At 50.8% G+C, this 20,000-nt stretch overlaps 1 protein-coding gene across 1 annotated transcript in view; it reads right to left on the bottom strand.

Moving 5' to 3' along the window:
- Positions 1 to 19,344, bottom strand: part of LOC140192285 (puratrophin-1-like) — a 20,770-nt gene extending 1,426 nt beyond the window's left edge. Inside the window, exons 1-3 of the mRNA XM_072249947.1 lie at positions 18,944 to 19,344; positions 16,816 to 16,917; positions 1 to 385 (exon numbers count right to left, since the gene is read on the bottom strand). The exon at positions 1 to 385 is cut by the window's left edge and continues 1,426 nt beyond it. Coding sequence (XP_072106048.1) covers positions 366 to 385; positions 16,816 to 16,917; positions 18,944 to 19,112 — 291 coding nt within the window. The 5' untranslated portion in view covers positions 19,113 to 19,344 and the 3' untranslated portion in view covers positions 1 to 365. The remainder of the gene's footprint in view (positions 386 to 16,815; positions 16,918 to 18,943) is intronic.
- Between the last annotated feature and the right edge of the window lie 656 nt (positions 19,345 to 20,000).

Raw genomic sequence — 20,000 nt, 5'->3', positions numbered from 1 at the left:
GCCCAGAGAGGTGAGGAGAGGGGGGATCTGGTCGTCCGTGAGGGTGCCTCTGCTGATTTTCCTTCCTCCTCATCTCCCTAGGATCGTCCACTGGGGTTTCGGAGGGCGAGGGAGGAAGGGTCCTTGGTCCCCATTCTGCTGATTTGCCTTCGATTCCCAGAGAAAGTCCACGGGGATGGAGGGGAAGTGACAAGGGAGGCCGGTCAGTCAACCTCCCTCGCGTCCGATTGCCCAGGATCGCCCACTGGAGTCGGTGCACGGGCAGGGGTGGGGTGTTACAGTCCCGGGCCCCCACCCAGGCATCTCAATCCCACGGACACTTCTCGCTCCCATTTTTGACTTGCTCCGAGCGTCCGCCCGTCCTCTCACTCTGACGCCGCCTTCCCTGTGGGTGTTCGGAAAGGAAGATGTCACATCGGCTCCATTCTCCCCCTCTGTACGGCCATCCCGTACCACCCAACAACACACACTGACATACATACACACACACCCCCACACACACTGACACCTCTGTACGGCCCATCCCATACCACCCAACAACACACACTGACATACACACCCACACACACTGACACACACACACTGACACCTCTGTACGGCCATCCCGTACCACCCAAACAACACACACACAGCCTCTGACACACTGACATACATACATACACACACACACTCACACTGACATACATTGACACCTCTGTACGGCCGTCCTGTACCACCCAACAACACACACTGAACATACATACACCACACACCCACACACTGACACCTCTGTATGGTCCATCCCGTACCACCCAACAACACACACTGCCATACATACACACACACACACACACCCCACACACACATTGACACACACACACTGACACCTCTGTATGGCTGTCCCATACCACCCAACACACATTGACATACATACACACACTGGACACCTCTGTACGGCCGTCCCATACCACCCAACACACACACAGCCTCTGACACACTGACATACATACATACACACACACACACACACACACACTGACACCTCTGTACGGCCCGTCCCGTACCACCCAACAACACACACAGCCTCTGACACACTGACATACATACATACACACACACTGACACCTCTGTACGGCCGTCCCGTACCACCCAACAACACACACACAGCCTCTGACACACTGACATACATACATACACACACACCCACACACTGGACATACATTGACACCTCTGTACGGCCGTCCCGTACCACCCAACAACACACACTGACACACACACACACACACACACTCTCACTCACTCTGACACACACTGTCACCAGTGACGTATCTAAGGTATGGCAGGTATGGCACGTGCCCTGGGAGTCACTGAGCAGTTTCTATTGAAGTCAGACGAGCCATCCTCAGATAGTGAAGAAGAATTTTCTCCGGATGTCTGATCTGTCCGTTGATTATCAGGGGTGAAGCACGAGGATGGCCTTATCTCTGAGCATTGTGTGAGAAGGACCCTGAAACATTTCTTCACGGAGGAGGAAAGTGGAGCTGAAGGACGAAGAAGATGAAAGTTGGAGGAGGAGGAAGCCAAGAAGTCGAGCACGTTCTTCATGCCCTTCTTTGAAAAGCCCGGAACAGCTAGTTCGACCCATTCCATGGAGTCACCTGCACCTGCTATAAGTTTGTTAGGACCCGAAGGTGGATCAAGTACAAATGCGTCACAAGCTGAGGAGGAAGTCAATTCAGATAAATCCGAGTATGACGAGATTAAGAATGAGGCTGTCAGAGAGAATGTGGACATGACAGGAGGGGAAGACGATGGTGGTGGTGATGATGTTGAGTTTATTGACGAGATTGAACCTGACGACACTGAACCTAGTGAACTGGATGGTGTCAAAGAGCCTCGAACTGTCATACCAGAAGTGATTGAACAGCACGACATTGGACTTCTGAAGTTTGACAAGGATACTGGAAAAAGCAAGTCTGCCTGACACGTTGAGAACAGAAATAATAAAGCTGGGTTCAAAAGTATCTCCAGAACAGTGAGGGGCCTTTCCTACCGACAAATAACCGCTCAATGAACAAAACTTGGTTCGAGAAGAAATTGGGAAATGGTCATGGTGAGGAAGTGACTGGCTCATGGCTGATCTATTCCCCTTCTAAAAAGTCTGCATTTTGTATCTGTTGTCTTCTCTATTCCCGGTCAGACCATCAGTCCTCATTGGAGCAGGAAAGTGGATTCAACCAGTGGAAAGCACCCGAAAGGATTAGTGTTCATGAAAATGCCAAGAATCATCGGGAATGCTTCACACAGGGGAAAGAAATTTAGCTGGAAACAGAGTTATTGATGCTGTATTTCAGTCACAGATTGAGAAGGAAAAGCAGAAGTGGCTTGAAATCCTGATGAGAATCCTTCACTGCATAAAATTCTTTGTGACTCAGAACCTGGCTTTGCAAGGACACAGGGAGTCACTTCAGCTAGACGATGACTCCAATGTGGGAAATTTCCTTGGCTTACTGAAGCTACTGGCCATCTTTGACCCTGTCATAAAATATCACCTCACTCATTTGGAAAGTCATCCTGGATCCACATCTTATCTTTCACCGGGTGTCCAGAACGAATTCATCCACATGATGGCATCCACTGTTTGCCAGAGCTTACTGAGAAGCATTTGTAAAGCCAAGTACTATGGTCTCATGTTCGACTCAACTCCTGATCAGGCACACCGTGAGCAGATGTCAGAGTATTGAGGTATGTGGAAGTTGATTTTGAGAGGAAAACAGTTCCATGTTAGAGTCCTTCCTTGGTTTTATCCAGATAAGCCAGAAGGATGCTGAGAGCTTGGTTGAAGACAACTTGAAACAGCTAGAGAAGGACAAAATGGAGCTACAAGATTGTCAGTCACAGAGCTATGACAACGCTGCTGTGATGGCTGGACACAGAAGTGGTGCTCATCAAAGAATAAGTGAGAAAAACAACCTGGCAGTGTTTGTGAATTGCGACAGTCACTCACTCAACTTGGTGGGTGTACATGCAGCCGAGCAGGATACAATGATGGTCACGTTTTGTGGAACCATCGAAGCTCTGTACGTGTTTTTTCTCTCGTTCAACACAGCGCTGGGAAAAACTCAAAAAACGCCGTGCCTGTGGTTGTTAAGTCGGAGTCGGAAACCAGGTGGAGTGCAAGGGACAGAAGCAGTGAAGCCCGTCAACAAGTACCTTGAGGAGATACTTCAAGTTCTCCAGGACATGATAGACAATGAAAATGAGACCAGTGAAACAAGAAGTGACACAAGGCAGCTGTACAACTGCATGTTGAGTTTACAATCTTCTGATTTTGCTAGGATTTTGGAACAAAGTACTCATTCGCATTGACCTTATTCAAAAGAGGCTATAGGGTCCTAGCACGAACTTCCACAATGCTGCTCTGGATTTGAAAGCCCTCCGAGATCATTTTTATGATGAAAGAGAAATGTTGGTCAGTGAGTCACTCGAAGGAGGAGCCGGTCTCTGTCAAGAATGGGATATTGAAGTTGAAAGATGTCAGAGATGAAAGAAGTGAATGGCGGATGAGAACTCAAGAGATGCTGGGTTAATGGCCAAGGAGGCAATGGAAAGAGTCATGAAAGGAACACTCAACCATCTTCACAGAGAAATGGATGAAAGGTTCGCTCGTTTGCACAACACTGACAGCAAGTTTGGGTTCCTTCTCGATGTCGAGGGACTGTGTTATGGCGCCGACAGTAATGACCTAAAGAAGAAGTGTGAAAATTTGGGCGAATTGTACAGCTCTAATGTTGATGGACAGCAGCTATATGAAGAAATTTTGGATTGCAGAATGTTGCTGTCGAGGCGGGTCAACATGAAAATATCAAGACCTGAAGAGCTTCTTGAATTTATTGTTCGGTATGGAGATGAGAGCGTCTTCCCCAATCTTCGCATTGCTATTCAGATAATGCTAACCATCACAGTTTCCATCGCCAGCTGTGAGAGATCATTCAGCAAGTTAGAACTAATACTTTCGTATCTGAGAGCCTCCATGGGTCAAGCAGACTCTGTGATCTTGCTCTGCTGAGTGTAGAAAGAGAAGAGACTGACAAAACTGACTTTGATCACATCATAGACCAGTTTGCATCAGTGACAGCAAGGAAGGAGCAGTTATAATTTTCATGTAGTGCCATCATTTGTTAATTAAAAGATTGACGAGCTTGACTTGCATTTTTGAGCTGATATTATGGTAAAGTTATCTAAAAGATGGGTGTCAGATGTTTGGAGAGGGGCAGAATTTCAGTGCTTGCCATAGGCACTGTTTTCTGTAGATACGCCCCTGACAGTCACACTCTCTCTCACACACATGCATGCATATGCACACACACACACGTGCACAAATATGAGCAGCGATGCATGAATGCACAGGACACAGGAAAACGAGACTGCAAAGCACACGTGCACACGCACGCAAACAGAGACATGCTTAAGAGGCACTGCAACATGCAAACAATGGGACCCAGCAACAGGCGATCTGACGCAAGGGCTTGGGCTCCCCCCCACGAGGCCGAGGCTCTGCCACCAGTCTCCAGCACCCCCTCCTGCCCTGGGGAGAGGGTGCGGACAGCCACACCGGGAGATGGGGACATGGGACTCCAGCCTCTCATCACTGGCACGCGTTCAGATGAGGTGGGGAACAGACCAAACTGCAGGAAGCTCGTGTCCCAGGCATGGCCCTGTCAAGCCACGTGGGTGGCAGCCCCTTCCTCGAACACCCCTAGGGCAGTGTGAAGGGCTCCTGTGAGCGTCAGCGGCCGAGGACGGCAGCTCTGAAACCCGTCTGCGGAAGGAAGTCAGTCAGTTTTATCCTGGAAGTGGGGTGGGGGTGGGATTCTCCTCCCCCCCCCCCCCCCCCCCCGGAGATGGGCAGGTCGGCAGTGAATTGTCCCCCCCAGCGTGTGGGTGAGAGGTGGAACCTGCAGGGGGTGCGGAATGGGATCAGCGCGGACGGGTGGTTGAGGGTCAGCACGAACGGGTTGGGCAGAAGGGCCGGCTTCCCGGTTGGATGAGCGCGTGACTTTAGCTCGCGTCCACTGCGGTTCAGAACACACAAAAGACCCCCCCCACCCCCGAGGGGTTTTCGACACAGGGTTGGCAGGAACCAGCTCCAACACAGGCACAACGTGGTCACCTTTGAGAGCAGGTGTCTGAAGATGGCGGCACGGTGATTTAGGACCCTCACTGGGGGGGTGGGGGTAGAGAGGAGCCTGAAGACCCTCACTCAATGTTTCAGGAACAGCTTCTTCCCCTCTGCCGTCAGATTTCTGAGCTGCCCAAGAACGCATGAATACCACCTCGCTGTCCCTCTTTCTGTCTGTCGTATATCTGCTGGTTCGAAAACAACCCCCCTCACCGAGAATGAGCCCGACCCCGGGGCAGGTTTGGAGAATATAGTATGTGCTGTGGGAGGGGTGGGGGGTCACTGTGAAAATACAAGGTTACCCACGGAAACTGTGGGTGGGGAAGTATCTCCCCTCTCGGACTATTTTGGAACTTCTGTCTAACTGGGAAGTTCCTTGGAGCTCTCTGCAATGCCCCTGGGGTGGGGGCGAGGGAGTGAGCTGGCGTGGGTGCTAGAAGAGTGGCTCGGCCACAGAAACTCTGTGCTATGACCTGGCCTCTCCGACATAACCTGAGCGTCGAGACGCCATGTGAAGAAGGTGCCCCCGCTGTCTGTTCGATGCTTAAAGAACGGGATCAGGAGGGCGGAGGGAGTGGGGAAGTCCGCTGATCAGGGAGAATTCCCTCCCCGGGGGCAGAGCCACAGGGTCTGGCAGACCTGGAAGGAGATGGGCGACCTCACGAGGGACAGGCTGGAATAGATTCTGTCAGCGTCTGGAAGAGGGAGAGGGGATTGGATTGAACCCTGAGGGTTGGGGGGGGGGAGAGGGTGGGAGTGAGTTTCATCCTGCGGGAGAATCATGGGTGACACTGTAGCAATAAGGGGGTGGCCCGTTTACCATGGCAACGAGGGGAAGAGAGCAGATTCTGGGAATGCTTGTCAGACTGAGGGAGACGAATTTGTTAGAAGTGAGGGGGTCCTCTTTATGCAAGACTGTACTAGCAGGGTCATCGAATCAGGTAACGAAATAGCGCTGAAATTTGGAACCAAAGACCAGAAGACCATTAGACAAAGAGCAGAATTAGGCCATTCAGCCCATCGAGTCTGACCACTATCTCATCATGGCTGATTTAATTATTTATTGAAATTAAAGATGGAATAGACCCTTCTGGTCCTTTAAGCCACACTGTCCAGTAATCCCGATTTAACCCTAGCCTAATCACGGAACAATTTACAATGACCAATTAACCTACCAACCAGCTCGTCTTTGGACTGTGGGAGGAAACCAGAGCACCCGGAGGAAACCCACACGGTCACGGGGACAACGCACAAACTTCTTACAGACAGTGACAGGTATCCCTCTCAACCCCATTGCCCTGCCCTCGCCCCATAATTTTCGATATCCCTACTAATCAAGAACCTTTTAAATACACTCAATGACTTAGCTTCCACAGCTGTTTGTGGCAATGAATTCCACAGATTCACCACCCTCTGGCTAAAAAGAAAATTCCACCTCATTTCTGTTCAAAATGGACATCCCTCTATCTTGAGGCTGTGCCCTCTGGTCTTAAACTCTCCCACTATAGGAAACATCCTCTCCGCATCCACTCTATCAAGTGCTTTCAATGTTTCAATTATACTCCCTCCCCCACCATTCTTCTAAACTCCAGTGAGCACAGGCCCAGAGCCATCAAATGCTCCTCATATGTTAACCCTTCCATTCCCAAAATCATTCTTGTGAACCTCCTCTGGACCATCTCCAGTGCCAGGACATCTTTTCTTACACAAGACCATAAAATATAGGATAAAATTTGGCCCATCGAGTCTGCTCCGCCATTTCATCATGGCTGATCCAATTTTCCTCAGCCCCAATCTCCTGTCTTCTCCCCATATCCCTTCATGCCCTGACCAATCAAGAATATATCAACCTCTGCCTTAAAAATACATAAAGACTTGGCCCCCCACAGCTGTCTGTGGCAAAGAATTCCACGGATTCAGCACTCTCTAGCCAAAGAAATTCCCCTTCATCTCATTTCATAAGTGTCATCTGATCTTAGACTCTCCCACTGTAAGAAACATCCTCTCCAGACCCAGTCTATCAAGGCCTTTCACCATTCGATGGCTTTCAATGAGATCACCCCTCATTTTTCTGAATTTCAAAGAATACAGGCCCAGAGCCATCAAATGCTCTTCACATGACAAGCCGTTCAATCCTGGAAGCATTTTTGTGAACCTCCTTTGAACCCTCTCCAGTTTCAGCACATCCTTTCTGAGATAACTGCTCAGAGTATGCCAAGAGTGGTTTGGCCAATGCCTTATAAAGACCCAACATTACATCCCTGTGTTTATATTCTAGTCCTCTCGAAATGAAGGCTAACATTGCATTTGCCTTCTTCACCACTGACCCAACCTGCAAATTAACCTCTAGGGAATCCTGCACAAGGGCTCCCCAGACACTTTGTGCCTCAGATTTTTGAATTTGCTCCCCATTTAGAAAATAGTCAATGTCTTTATTCCTTCTATCAAAGTGCATGTCCGTACACTTCCCTACACTATATATCATCGACCCATCTTCCATCATCCTCCCAATCTCTGTCCTTCTGTAGAGTTTGTTTCATCAACACTACCTGCCCCTCCACCTACCATATACAAATATCATCTGCAAACTTCGCCACAAAGCCAAATCACTGACGTGTAATGTGAAAGGAAGCGGTCCCAACACTGACCCCTACAGGAACCAAGTAAGCAGTAGCAATCATTAAATAACCTGGTTGAAGCCAAGGTCATCTGGCTTCTTAGGGGAGAAAACTCCACCATCTTTACCTAGTCCGAGCCTCTACCTGAATCTAAACTTACCAACCTGGTTACCTCTTAACTAACTCCTCCATTTGGGGGAATAGGTTAATTATTGTCACATGTACCGAGATACAGGGAAAAGCTTGTCTGGCACACTGTTCATGCAGACCAGACAGTTGCACGGTGCATCGAGACAGAACACCGTAAAACAATTACAGAATGCAGAACAGTTACAGAGGAGCAGCAGAGCAGGCAGACGGTAAAATGCGGGATTATAACCAGGTAGATGGTGAGGTCAGGAGTTCAAGTTAACCTGCTTGGGAACTAGTTAATAGTTTTATATCAGTGGGGCAGGGTCTGCCTTTGAGCCTAGTGTTGGCATTCTCAGGTTTTTGTATCTGATTGATGAGGAGAGGGAGAAGAGGGAACGCCTGGGATGGGTGGGGTCTTTGATTAAGCTGGTTACTGAGACAGCAAGGAGCATAGACAGAATCTGTGGAGAGGCTGATTTCCACGATGTGCTGCACTGTGTCTGCCCCTCTCAACAATAACAAATTACAATTCCCTTGCTTTGCATTATTTATTTCGTAATTTATAGTAATTTACAGTGGCAGCAATTCTCACGTCATTTAAAAACCCGTTTCTGATTCTGAGCAACACACATAAAAGTTGCTGGTGAACGCAGCAGGCCAGGCAGCATCTCTAGGAAGAGGTGCAGTCTGATTCAGAGTGGATCTGCAGTACTGACTGCTGCCAGCAGGGGGCGGGCTGGAGCTGCCCGAGGGCGACTGGCCAATTCCTCCGTGGAGCAACGTCACCACCTAGTGGACGGCTGGCGAACAGCAGCAGCAAGAACAACCCGCACCGCCAGAATCAGATTTTGTAAATCACTGACCCATGTCTTGAAATCTGTTGTTTTGCGGCAGCAGTACGCTACTAGACATGAAAAATTACTGCCCGACGGGGTCATCTACCTCATCCAGTGCTCCTGGTGCAATTCCCTCTACACTGGCGGGCCCCGATGTAGACTGGGATTCACTTTGTCGAGTACCTTCGCTCCATCCACCACAAAGGCAGGATTTCTCAGCGACCATCTACTCAGCTTCCCATTCCCATATTCGGTCCGTGGCCTCCTCTACTGCCACGATGAGCCCACTCTCAGGTTGAAGGAGCAACACTTCATTTTCCATCTATGTTCAAGCCTCCAATTTCCAGTAATATCTCCCCTCTACCATCTCCTCTCTCTTCCCATTCCACTTTCCAGTTCCCCTCTCACCTCGCTCTCCTCATCCACCCACCACCTCTTCTCATGCTCTTTTCTGCCTTGGTCCACTCTCCTCTCCCATCAGATTCATCAGTCTTCAACCCCCTACCTCTTTCAACCAACCCTCTTCCAGCTTATTTCTTTATCTGCCCTCCACCACCCCCCTCACCTGGTCTCACCCCTCATCTACCAGCCTGTAGTCCTTCCCTTCTGCCCCCCCCACCTTCTTCTGGCTTCACCCCCTTTACTTTCCAGTCCTGATGAAGGGTCTCAGCCCCAAACATCTCCAGCCAGAGGGTTAGAAAGTAAAGGGCTGGAGAGGAAGGAATCTGATAGGAGAAGAGAAAGAGGAGACGACGGGAAAGCAGGGGGAAGTGATGGGCAAGTGAAACGTGTCAAGAGGCCAGAGTTCCCCTCCATAGATGCTGCCCGTCTTGCGGAACCAAAGGGTGGGAATGGAAGGAGTGGGGTCTCAGAAGGCTTCAGAGGAAGAGCTGGTTATTTACGTAGTTATCAGCTCATGGTTTGGGTCCACCTTTGACATGTACGAACTGTGGGTGACGGACCCCATTTGGTGGGGGTGGTGGTTAGGGGTCATAGACTATAAATGTGGGTATTATTGGAATTGGCTTATTATTGTCACAGGTACTGAGGTACAGTGCAAAGTTTGTCTTGCACACTGATCACACAGATCAAATCATTATACAGTGCATTGAGGTAGAACCTACTAAAACAACAACAGAATGCAGAACGAAGTGTAACAGCCACAGAGAGAGTGCAGGGACCTAACAAAACAGACTGTGGGTCAAGAATCCAACTCATTGTACAAGAGTTCCATTCAGAAATCTGTTAACAATGGATAGAAGCTGCACACACAAAACATAGAAACATAGAAAACCTACAGCACAAAGCTGAGCCGAACTTGTCCTTACCTTAGAAATTATCTAGGGTTAATCATAGCCCTCTATTTTTCTAAGCTCCATGTACCTGTCCAGGAGTCTCTTGGAAGACCCTATCATATCCGCCTCCACCACTGTCATCAGCAGCCCATTCCACGCACTGACCACTCTCTGCGTAAAAACTTACCTTTGACCTCTCCTCTGTACCTACTTTCAAGCACCTTAAAACAATGCCCTCTCACGCTTGCCACTTGAGCCCTGGGAAAAAGCCTCCGACTATCCACAAGATGAATGCCTCTCATTATCTTGTACACCTCTATCAGGTCATCTCTCACCTTCATCGCTCCAAGGAGAAAAGGCTGAGTTAACTCAACCTGTTCTCATAAGGCATGCTCCCCAATCCAGGCAACATCCTTGTAAATCTCCTCTGTACCCTTTCTATAGTTTCCACATCCTTCCAGTAGTGAGGTGACCAGAACTGAACACAGTACTCCAAGTGGGGTCTGACCAGAGTTCCATATGGCTGCAACATTACCTCTCGGCTCTTAAACTCAATTCCACGGTTGATGAAGGCCAATACACTGTATGCCTTCTTAACCACAGAGTCAACCTGCACAGCAGCTTTGAGTGTCCTATGGACTCAGACCCCAAGATCCCTCTGATCCTCCACACTGCCAAGAGTCATCATTAATACTATATTCTGACATCATATTTGATCTATCAAAATGAACCACTTCACACTTATCTGGGTTGAATTCCATCTGCCACTTCTCAGCCCAGTTTTGCATCCTATCAATGTCCCGCTGTAAACTCTGACAGCCCTCCACACTGTCTATAACACACCCAACCTTTGTGTCATCAGCAAATTTACTAACCCACCCCTCCACTTCCTCATCCAGGTCATTTATAAAAATCACAAAGAGTAGGGGTCCCAGAACAGATTCCTGAGGCACACCGCTGGTCACCGGCCTTCATGCAGAATATGACCCATCTACAACCAGTCTTTGCCTTCCGTGGGAAAGCCAGTTCTAGATCCACAAAGCAACGTCCCCTTGGATCCCATGCCTCCTTACTTTCTCAATAAGCCCTGCATGGGGTATCTTATCAAATGGCTTGCTAAAATCCATGTACACTACAACTATGGCTCTACCTTCTTCAATGTGCTTAGTCACATCCTCAAAAAATTTACTTAGGATGTAGGGCACGACCTGCCTTTGACAAAGCCATGCTGACTATTTCTAATCATATTATGCCTCTCCAAATGTTCACAAATCCTGCCTCTCAGGCTCTTCTCCATCAACTTACCAACCACTGAAGTAAGACTCACTGGTCTATAATTTCCTGGGCTATCTCTACTCCCTTTCTTGAATAATGAAACAACATCCACAATTCTCCAATCCTCCGGAACTTCTCCCGTCCCCACTGATGATGCAAAGATCATTGCCAGAGGCTCAGCAATCATCCTCCCTCACCTCCCACAGTAGCCTGGGATACATCTCGTCTGCTCCTGGTGACTTATCCAACTTGATGCTTTCCAAAAGCTCCAACACATCCTCTTCCTTAATATATACATGCTCAAGCTTTTCAGTCCGCTGAAAGTCATCACGACAATCGCCAAGATCCTTTACCGTAGTGAATACTGAAGTAAAGTACTCATTAAGTATCTCTGCTATCTCTTCCGCTTCCATACATCTTCCCACTGACACACTTGATAGGTCCTATTCTTTCACATCTTAACCTTTTGCTCTTCACATACTGGGAGTTTTCCTTAATCCTGCCTGCCAAGGCCTTCTCATGGCCTCTTCTGGCTCTCCTAATTTCCTTCTTAAGCTCCTTCCTGCTAGCCTGATAATCTTCTAGGTCTCTATCATTACCTAGTTTTTTGAACCTTTCATAAGCTCTTCTTTTCTTCTTGACTAGATTTACAACATCCTTTGTACAGCATGGTACAGCACCTTACCATCCTTTTTCTGTCTCATTGGAACATGCAGAATTCCACGCAAATATTCCCCTGAACATTTGCCACATTTCTTCTGTACGTTTCCCTGAGAACATCTGTTTCCAGTTTCTGCTTCCAAGTTCCTGCCTGCTAGCCTCATATTTCCCCTTACTCCAATTAAACGTTTCCGTAACTTGTCTGTTCCTGTCCCTCTCTGATGCTGTGGTAAAGGAGATAGAATTGTGAAAACGTTGGGGGAATTCAGCAGGTCAAGGCGGCATCTATGGAAATGACTAAACAATTAACGTTTTGGGCTGAGACCGTTCTTCAGCACTGGAAAGGCAGGGAGAGGACGCCAGATTAATAAGGTGGGGGGGGGGGAGGAGGAGGATGGAAGGTGATAGGTGAAGTTGGAGGGTTGGAAAGTAAAGGACTGGAGAGAAATCTGCTAGGAGAGGAGAAAGGGAAGGAGGAAGGAACCCAGTGGAGGTGACAGGAAGGTGAGAAGTGGTAAGGGATTAGAAGGAGGAGGGAGGGGAAATCGATGTTCATGCCATCAGGTTGGAGACTACCTGGACGGAATAGAAGGTGTTCCTCCTGCACCCTGAGGGTGGCCTCTTCGTGGCACAAGAGGAGGTCGTGGACCAACATGTCAGAACGGGAATGGGAATGGGAATTAAAATGTTTGGCCACTGGGAAGTTCTACTTTTGGCGGATGGAGCGGAGGTGTTCGACGAAGCGGTCCCCCAGTGTATGATGGGGCTCTCCAACAGAGAGGGAGTGATTCTTGTAGAAAGTGAGGAGATCAGTGGGGGTAAAGATATGTTTGCTGATGGAAGTCACTGAGGAAGATGTGTTGGATGTGGAGGCTCATGGGGTGGGTTGGTAAGGACAAGAGGAACTCTGTCCCTGAAAGGCGGCAGGAAGATGGGGTGGGCGCAGATGTTTGGGAAGTGGAGGAGATGTGTGTCAGGGCAGCATCGATGGTGGAGGAAGAAGAACCTCATACTTTGAAGGAGGAGGACATCTCCGATGTCCTGGAAAGAAAAGCCACATCCTGGGATCAGACGTGGCGGAGACAAAGGATCTGAGAAAAGGGAATAGCGTTTTTACAGGAGACGGGGTGGGAAGAGGCATCATCAAGATAGCAGTGGGAATTGATAGGTTTATAAAAGAGATGGAGACAGAGGGATTGAGGAAGGAGTGGGAGGTGGGGCATATCAGGAATGGATAGGAGCTGGTCCTTGTCAGCCTGGTAAATGACCTTGGGTGTTCCTATCTTCAATCTGGTCTCCAAATCTCATCTGCCAAGGGCAGTGAATTCCCGAGATGCCACCCACGCCCAGCAGAGGAAATTCCTTCCCATCTCTGTCTTAACCGGATGACCCCTCATCCTGAGTCACTGCTCCCCTGCATCAGTGGAAAAATCCTCCCATCAAGCCCTCCCTGACCCCCCAATCAGGAGCTCTCAGCTTTCAATATCACCTTTTGTTTCCCCAAACTTTGATAAGTATGGGTCAGGGAGAACTTCCCCCCTCACTCCCTCAGTGAGGCCAGTGAATCATCTCTGCCCCACCCCCAGTTCACCCCTTCGATAAGGAAACCCGCGATCGTGCGGGATTCCGCCCGGTGCTCTGGTTTCCTCCCACGCTGCAAAGCTGCGGGCGTTAGTAGGTTGCGGGAATGTTATGTTGGCGCTGGAAGGATGCCAGCACCCGCGGGCTGCCCTCACCACACCCTTGGCGGGTGTTGCTGCAAACGACGCAGTCACCGCACGTCTCAGTGTGACAAACTCATCTTCCTCTTTGAAATCAGTACCTCCAGGAGCCTCAAGTTCCTGGGCGTCAACATCTCTAAGGATCTGTCCCAGGCCCGACGTACTGATACAACTACAAAGCTGGCACCTAGACTCATTAGGAGCTTGAGAGGATTTGGTATCTCACTAAAGGCTCCAGCAAATTTCTACAGGGGTGCTGTGGAGAGCACCCTGACCGGACGCATCACCGCCGGATACGGACGCGCCAACGCAGAGGATGGTAAGAGGCTGCAAAGGCTGGAGACTCAACTAGCTCCATCTACCCTCCCTACCACCGAGGTCAGCCTCAAAACGTTGTACCTCCAGGAGGCGACATCTGTCACCGAGGACCCTTACCGTCAGGACGTGACCTCTCACCATCGAGGAGCCCGAGGACACTCACTTGGTGTTTCAGAGATTTTCCCACCCCTCTGCCATCAGATTTCCAAACAGTCCATGATCTACCTCATGAGTTTCCTCCCTCTTTGCAACTACTTATTTAAAAAATATTTATCGCAACTTGTTATAATTTCGAATGTATTCCCCCCGCCGTCTAGAAGGAGTTTGTATGTTCTCCCCGTGACCGCGTGGGTTTCCTCCGGGTGCTCTGGTTTCCTCCCACAGTCCAAACACATATTGTCAATCTGTGATTGTAAATTGTCCCGTGATAGGCCAGGGTGAAATCGGGGATCACTGGGCAGTGCGGCTCGGCTCGAAGGCAGGGAAAGGGCCGAGCGGCCTCTTCGGCCCTGTATCACGGTGAGTAATTACAACGACAAATTTCACAACATGCTGTGTGTCAGTGATTCTGAAGGAGACATTGTGGCAGACGAGGCCTCACCAACACCTACAGCGGGCCCTGCCTACCACTGTCCTCGGAGGGGAGGGGAGGGGTGACAGCCCTTTAAATAACAAGGGATACTGGGGCTGGTAGGCAGGGTGACACTGGATTTCTTCGGGACAAGTGGCTGGAGTCTAGACGCCATGGTTAATGGGCCCTCTCACAGAACGCCATTTCCTCTCCGTCTACCCACAGGGAAACATTCATGGGAAGAAACCGGTGGGGAGGGAGAGGGAGGAGGGGCAGAGCCTTCCTGTGTCGAGTGCCACCCACTCTTCCCCCCCCGCCCCCCGAACTGGAACTTCTCTTCATTCCCCTCGTTAAGGGAGGGAGCAGCTCGGAGTTGGGGGGTGGGTGGGGGAAGAGAGGCTCGGGGCTCAGGGACGTCCTGCTATGCTGCTCAGGTGAGACCAGATTTGAAGAAGGGTTTGCACCCTTGGTCAGAGTCACAGCGAGTGCAACATGGAGACACCCCATTCGGCCCAACTGGTCAATGCTAACCCAGCTGGTTCCAGTTGCTGCTCCAGCTGAGACCAGACTTGGTAAAGGGCTCAACTCTCTTATTGGGAAGGGTTTGACACGCTGGGGCCATATTTGTCAGGAGTTTAGGGGAACAAGAGCTGACCGTACTGAAAGGTGTGAGACCCTGAGGGACGAGGGGGATTCGACGGGGCAGATGCCGAGAGGGGGATTTCCCCTTGGCAATCCTGCTGGAGGAACTCAGTGGGCCCGATCTCAAATAATAACCAGTCGGCAGACAGGAAGGAGTCGGAAGGCTGAGTAACACCGCTGAATGTCCTGACAACACTACTTCCCTCAATACCAGCAAACCAAGAGAGCTGATGGCTGGCTCCAAGAAGGGGGCAGGGCACACACTCCTGACTACATCAACAGGTTATCACAAATAACTCTCCCTGGTCCAGCCACGGCCGGAATCTGTGTCAATTTCACGACACACGTCGGTGATAATAAACTGGATTCTGGTTCAGAGGGTCTTTGAAACTCACTTGTACAGGTGGAGACAGTGGATATGCTCTGGGCAGAAACCTATATGGGTGCAAACAGGCAGGTGGGGTGCGGGATAGGGTGGGAGTTGTTAAGCCATGATTTTGTGGAGTGCCAGGGGCACAGGTTTGGGCCAAGTTCTCGCTCCAGTTCTAGCACAGAGATCTGGAAAGACGTTCCCCCAGTCCTGGGAAACGACAGCCTTCCTCATCTCTGTCACCAGCACCACGTTGTGAGGCTGTAACCTCAGGTTGTAGGGGGAAACAGCCTCCCTGGAGTCACAGAGTCATACAGGCCCTTCGGCCCAACTCATCCACGCTGTCCAAGGTTGTCCCACATGATTGGCCCATTTCCCTCTACAACTTTCCTATCCAAATCTCTTATAAATGTTGTAATTGTCCCCACCTCCACTACCTCCTCTGGCAGATCGTTCCCCTTCTGGGTGGAAATGCTGTCCCTCAGGTTCCTTTTAACTCTCCCCCCACCCCCCACATTAAACATGTGCCCTCCCTGACCTGGGGAAACGATTGTGACCATCCACCTTATATTTGCCCCTCAAGATTTTTTTATAAGAGCACCCCTCAGCCTCCTGCACACCAGGGAAAACAGTCCCAACCTGTCCATTTTCTCTTCTCCAGCCTCAGTAATGTCCTCGTCAATCTTCCCTGCCCCCTCTGCACCTTAATCACATTCCCCTCCATCTGGCAGGACTGGGTCCCCCCCCACAATGATTTTCCCCCCATGGCTCCTCTCACTTCCTCCAGACTCGAGGGGTCGCCATGGGCCCCAGCTACACTCGTGTAGAACAGTCCACATTCCAAGCCTCCCCCCGATGACGTTCCCGACTCCTCCTACGCTGCGTTGGTGCTGCTTCCCGCCCAGCCGAGCGCCCCAATTTCGTCAACTTTGTCTCCAACTTCCACCCTGCCCTGAAGTTCACCCGGTCCGTTTGCGACACCTCTCTCCCCTTTCTCAATCTCCGTCTCCATCTCCGGAGACCGCGGTCCTTTATGACCCTACCGATTCCCACAGTTATCCTGACGACGCCTCTTCCCGCCCTGCCTCCTGTAAAAACACCGGTCCCTTTTCTCGGTTCTGTCATCTCCACCACATCCGGTCCCAAGACATGGCTTTCCTGTCCAGGACATCAGAGGGAGACCGGCCCACAGAGGCTCAGGAAATCATTCTCTTACCCTTCCTGGGCCCACTCTGGTCAGGGGAACCGTCGGAGGCTGCCAGGTCCAGGAACACTTTGCTCCCCATCCCCATGGAAACCATCTCCTGCAGCCGCAGCTCTGGAAGGAGGGACAGAAAGGCCAGGTTTAGGAAGTGGGATCTAGTCGGCACTTCTCCGGTGCAAAGGCAGAGCGGAGAGGCAGTGGCTTTTTCCAGCGGCAGCCATTCAAGGGGAGCGCAGGGGAGTTTCGGGAAGATGTCAGAGATTGGTTTTTAACACCGGGGGGGGGGGGGGTAAAAGACTATTAGGTAGGCACATGGAACATAAGATGAGGCTGTGTAGGAGGAAGGAGAGAGATTGATCATGGGGGGTCAGTACAACATTGTGGGCCCAAGGGCCCCATACTATACTGGGCAGTTCTACGCTCTATAACTGTGTCCTGCCCTGGTATGAAATCATCAACGCCCTCTGAATGGACATCCCAACAGAAAGTAGCTCCCGGGAGGGGGGAGAAGATGGCGGCACGACGGCAGCGCGCGCGGCCTCTCCGGTGAATGAATATCTGTTATCTGTCAAGTAGGGGACCGTGCACAATCTTGATTTGATGGAGATGGACATGAGAGTAGGGAGGAATATCTGGAGAAACTTCTGAAATGGCCGCTTCTACTGTGTGGTAACTGGAATCTCCGGAGCAGAAGGCCCCGAATCCTCGGCTTTGCTTGTTTCAGCGGCCGGGGAGAGGTCGAAGGCACTCGGCAGAGGATGGCGCTCGGGAGGCTGTATTGGAGGGGCTGGTCGGAGGCTCGAAGTTTTCGGACAGACGGACTCAGTGTCGGCTGTGGTCGGCTGCTTCCAAGGCATCGGCAAGTTGACAGTGCCTGGAGGTTTATGGCAGGGAGTTTCTCCCTTTTGCCGCCTGCTATCGGGGAATCGGAGTCGATCGACTCGGGACTTTAAGACTTTTTTTTTTACTGTGCCTGTAGTCTGTTCTTTATTAAATTACGGTATTGCTTTGCACTGCTGTAACTATACGTTATAGTTATGTGGTTCTGTCAGTGTTATTCTTTGGTTTATCCTGTTTTCTGTGATATCACTCTGGAGAAACATTGTATCATTTCTTAGTGCATGTATTGCATTTCCAAATGACAATAAAAGAGGACTGAGTGTCCTCATAATCTGAAAAAGTAGCGGATTTGGCCCAGTACATCACGGGTCAAACTCTCCTGACCATTGAGCACATCGACATGAAACACTGTCTCAGGAAAGCAGCGTCCCTCATCAGAGATCCCCACCACCCAGGACACGCTCTCTTCTCACTGCTGCCATCAGGTAGAAGGTACAAGAGCCTCAGGACTCACACCACCAGGTTTCAGAGGAGATACTGCCCCTCAACCATCAGGCTCTTGAACAAAAGGGGGTAACTACGCTCACTTGCCCCATCACTGAGATGTTCCCACGACCAATGATCTCACTTTAAGGACTCTTTATCCAATGTTCTCGTTATTTACTGCTACTTATTTATGTTTGCACTTGCACGGTTTGTTGTCTTCTGCACAACAATCCTTTGTTGATCCCGTTGCAGTTACTACTCTACAGACTGATGGAGGATGCCCACAAGAAAATGAATCCCAGGGTTGCCTATGGTGACATGTGCGTGCTTTGATAACAAAATTTACTTGGAACTTCGAAGCTCTGACCTACGGGGGCCAGCGTGCCAGAATGCCTCCCTCTGCACCCTACGCATCTTAAACTTTACTCTCAGGGAACTCTCTCCTCAGATCCCCTTTAAAAGTCCTTCTCCTGTACTCTCAGGCTGCAGGTACCCGACCATGGGAAGGCTGAGTGTCTACCTCATCCCTTTCTGCCTCTAATAGACCTCCTCAGCCTCGGTCACTGAGGAAAAACGGCCCCGGCTGGTCCAGTTTTCCCCCCCCCCCCATTACTAAAGCCCTCCAATCCAGGGAAAGTCCTGAGGAATCTCCCCTGCACTCTCTCCAGGCCATGGCACGTTTGATCTCTGGGTCCATTCCCCTCCAGTCCTGGGGCCAGGTAACCTGGAATTGGTTTGGATGGGGTGGGGGGGTTCTCTACTGACACCCACCTCCCCTCCCTCCCCAGCACGCCCTCAGCCCTCCGGAGCTCACCTTTGTTCCGGGACGCCTGGCGCCACAAGATGCGGGCGATGTCCTGTGTCCAGGCCTGCTTCACCGCCGGTGACTCGGCCTGGAAGACGAGGGCCTCGTTCGACCTTCGGCGCCGGAACCACAGCTCGAAACGCAGCCCAGAGTCCCCGATGTTCTCGGTCAGCCCCATCTCCGCCGTCTGTGCGCGGGAGAGAAGGGGGCGAGGGAGGAAAGAGGGCGAGAAGTATAAAGTATAAGCATAGAAGAGGGCAGTCAGCAGTGCTGTGAGTTAGTGCAAAGGAGAGCTGCCTGTCCACCTGTAACTGCATATAAGGATTTACCGAGGGACAGTGTGTGGGAGCTGGGTTATTGTCAGTGGGGATACAGTCAGTGACACAGTGTGCTGGGGTAGAGGGGTCACTGAGGGACGGTGTGAGGGAGCTGGGTTATCGTCAATGGGGATACAGTCAGTGACACGGTGCTGGGGGAGAGGGGTCACGGAGGGACGGTGTGAGGGAGCTGGGTTATCGTCAGTGGGGATACAGTCAGTGACACAGGGTGCTGGGGGAGAGCAGTCACTGAGGGACGGTGTGAGGGAGCGGGGTTAACATCAGTGGGGATACAGTCAGTGACACGGTGCTGGGGGAGAGGGGTCACTGAGGGACGGTGTGAGGGAGCTGGGTTATCGTCAGTGGGGATACAGTCAGTGACACAGGGTGCTGGGGGAGAGGGGTCACAGAGGGACGGTGTGAGGGAGCTGGGTTATCGTCAGTGGGGATACAGTCAGTGACACAGTGCGCTTGGGGAGAGGGGTCAATGAGGGATGGTGTGAGGGAGCTGGGTTATCGTCAGTGGGGATACAGTCAGTGACACAGTGCGCTTGGGGAGAGGGGTCAATGAGGGATGGTGTGAGGAAGCTGGGTTATCGTCAGTGGGGATACAGTCAGTGACACAGGGCGCTGGGGGAGAGGGGTCACTGAGGGATGGTGTGAGGGAGCTGGGTTATTGTCAGTGGGGATACAGTCAGTGACACAGGGTGCTGGGGGAGAGGGGTCACTGAGGGACAGTGTGAGGGAGC

This window comes from Mobula birostris, unplaced genomic scaffold, assembly GCF_030028105.1.
Source record: "Mobula birostris isolate sMobBir1 unplaced genomic scaffold, sMobBir1.hap1 scaffold_1057, whole genome shotgun sequence".
NCBI lineage: Eukaryota > Metazoa > Chordata > Chondrichthyes > Myliobatiformes > Myliobatidae > Mobula > Mobula birostris.
Note: the sequence above shows the minus strand (reverse complement) of the source record. Positions and strands in the feature narration are given on the sequence as shown.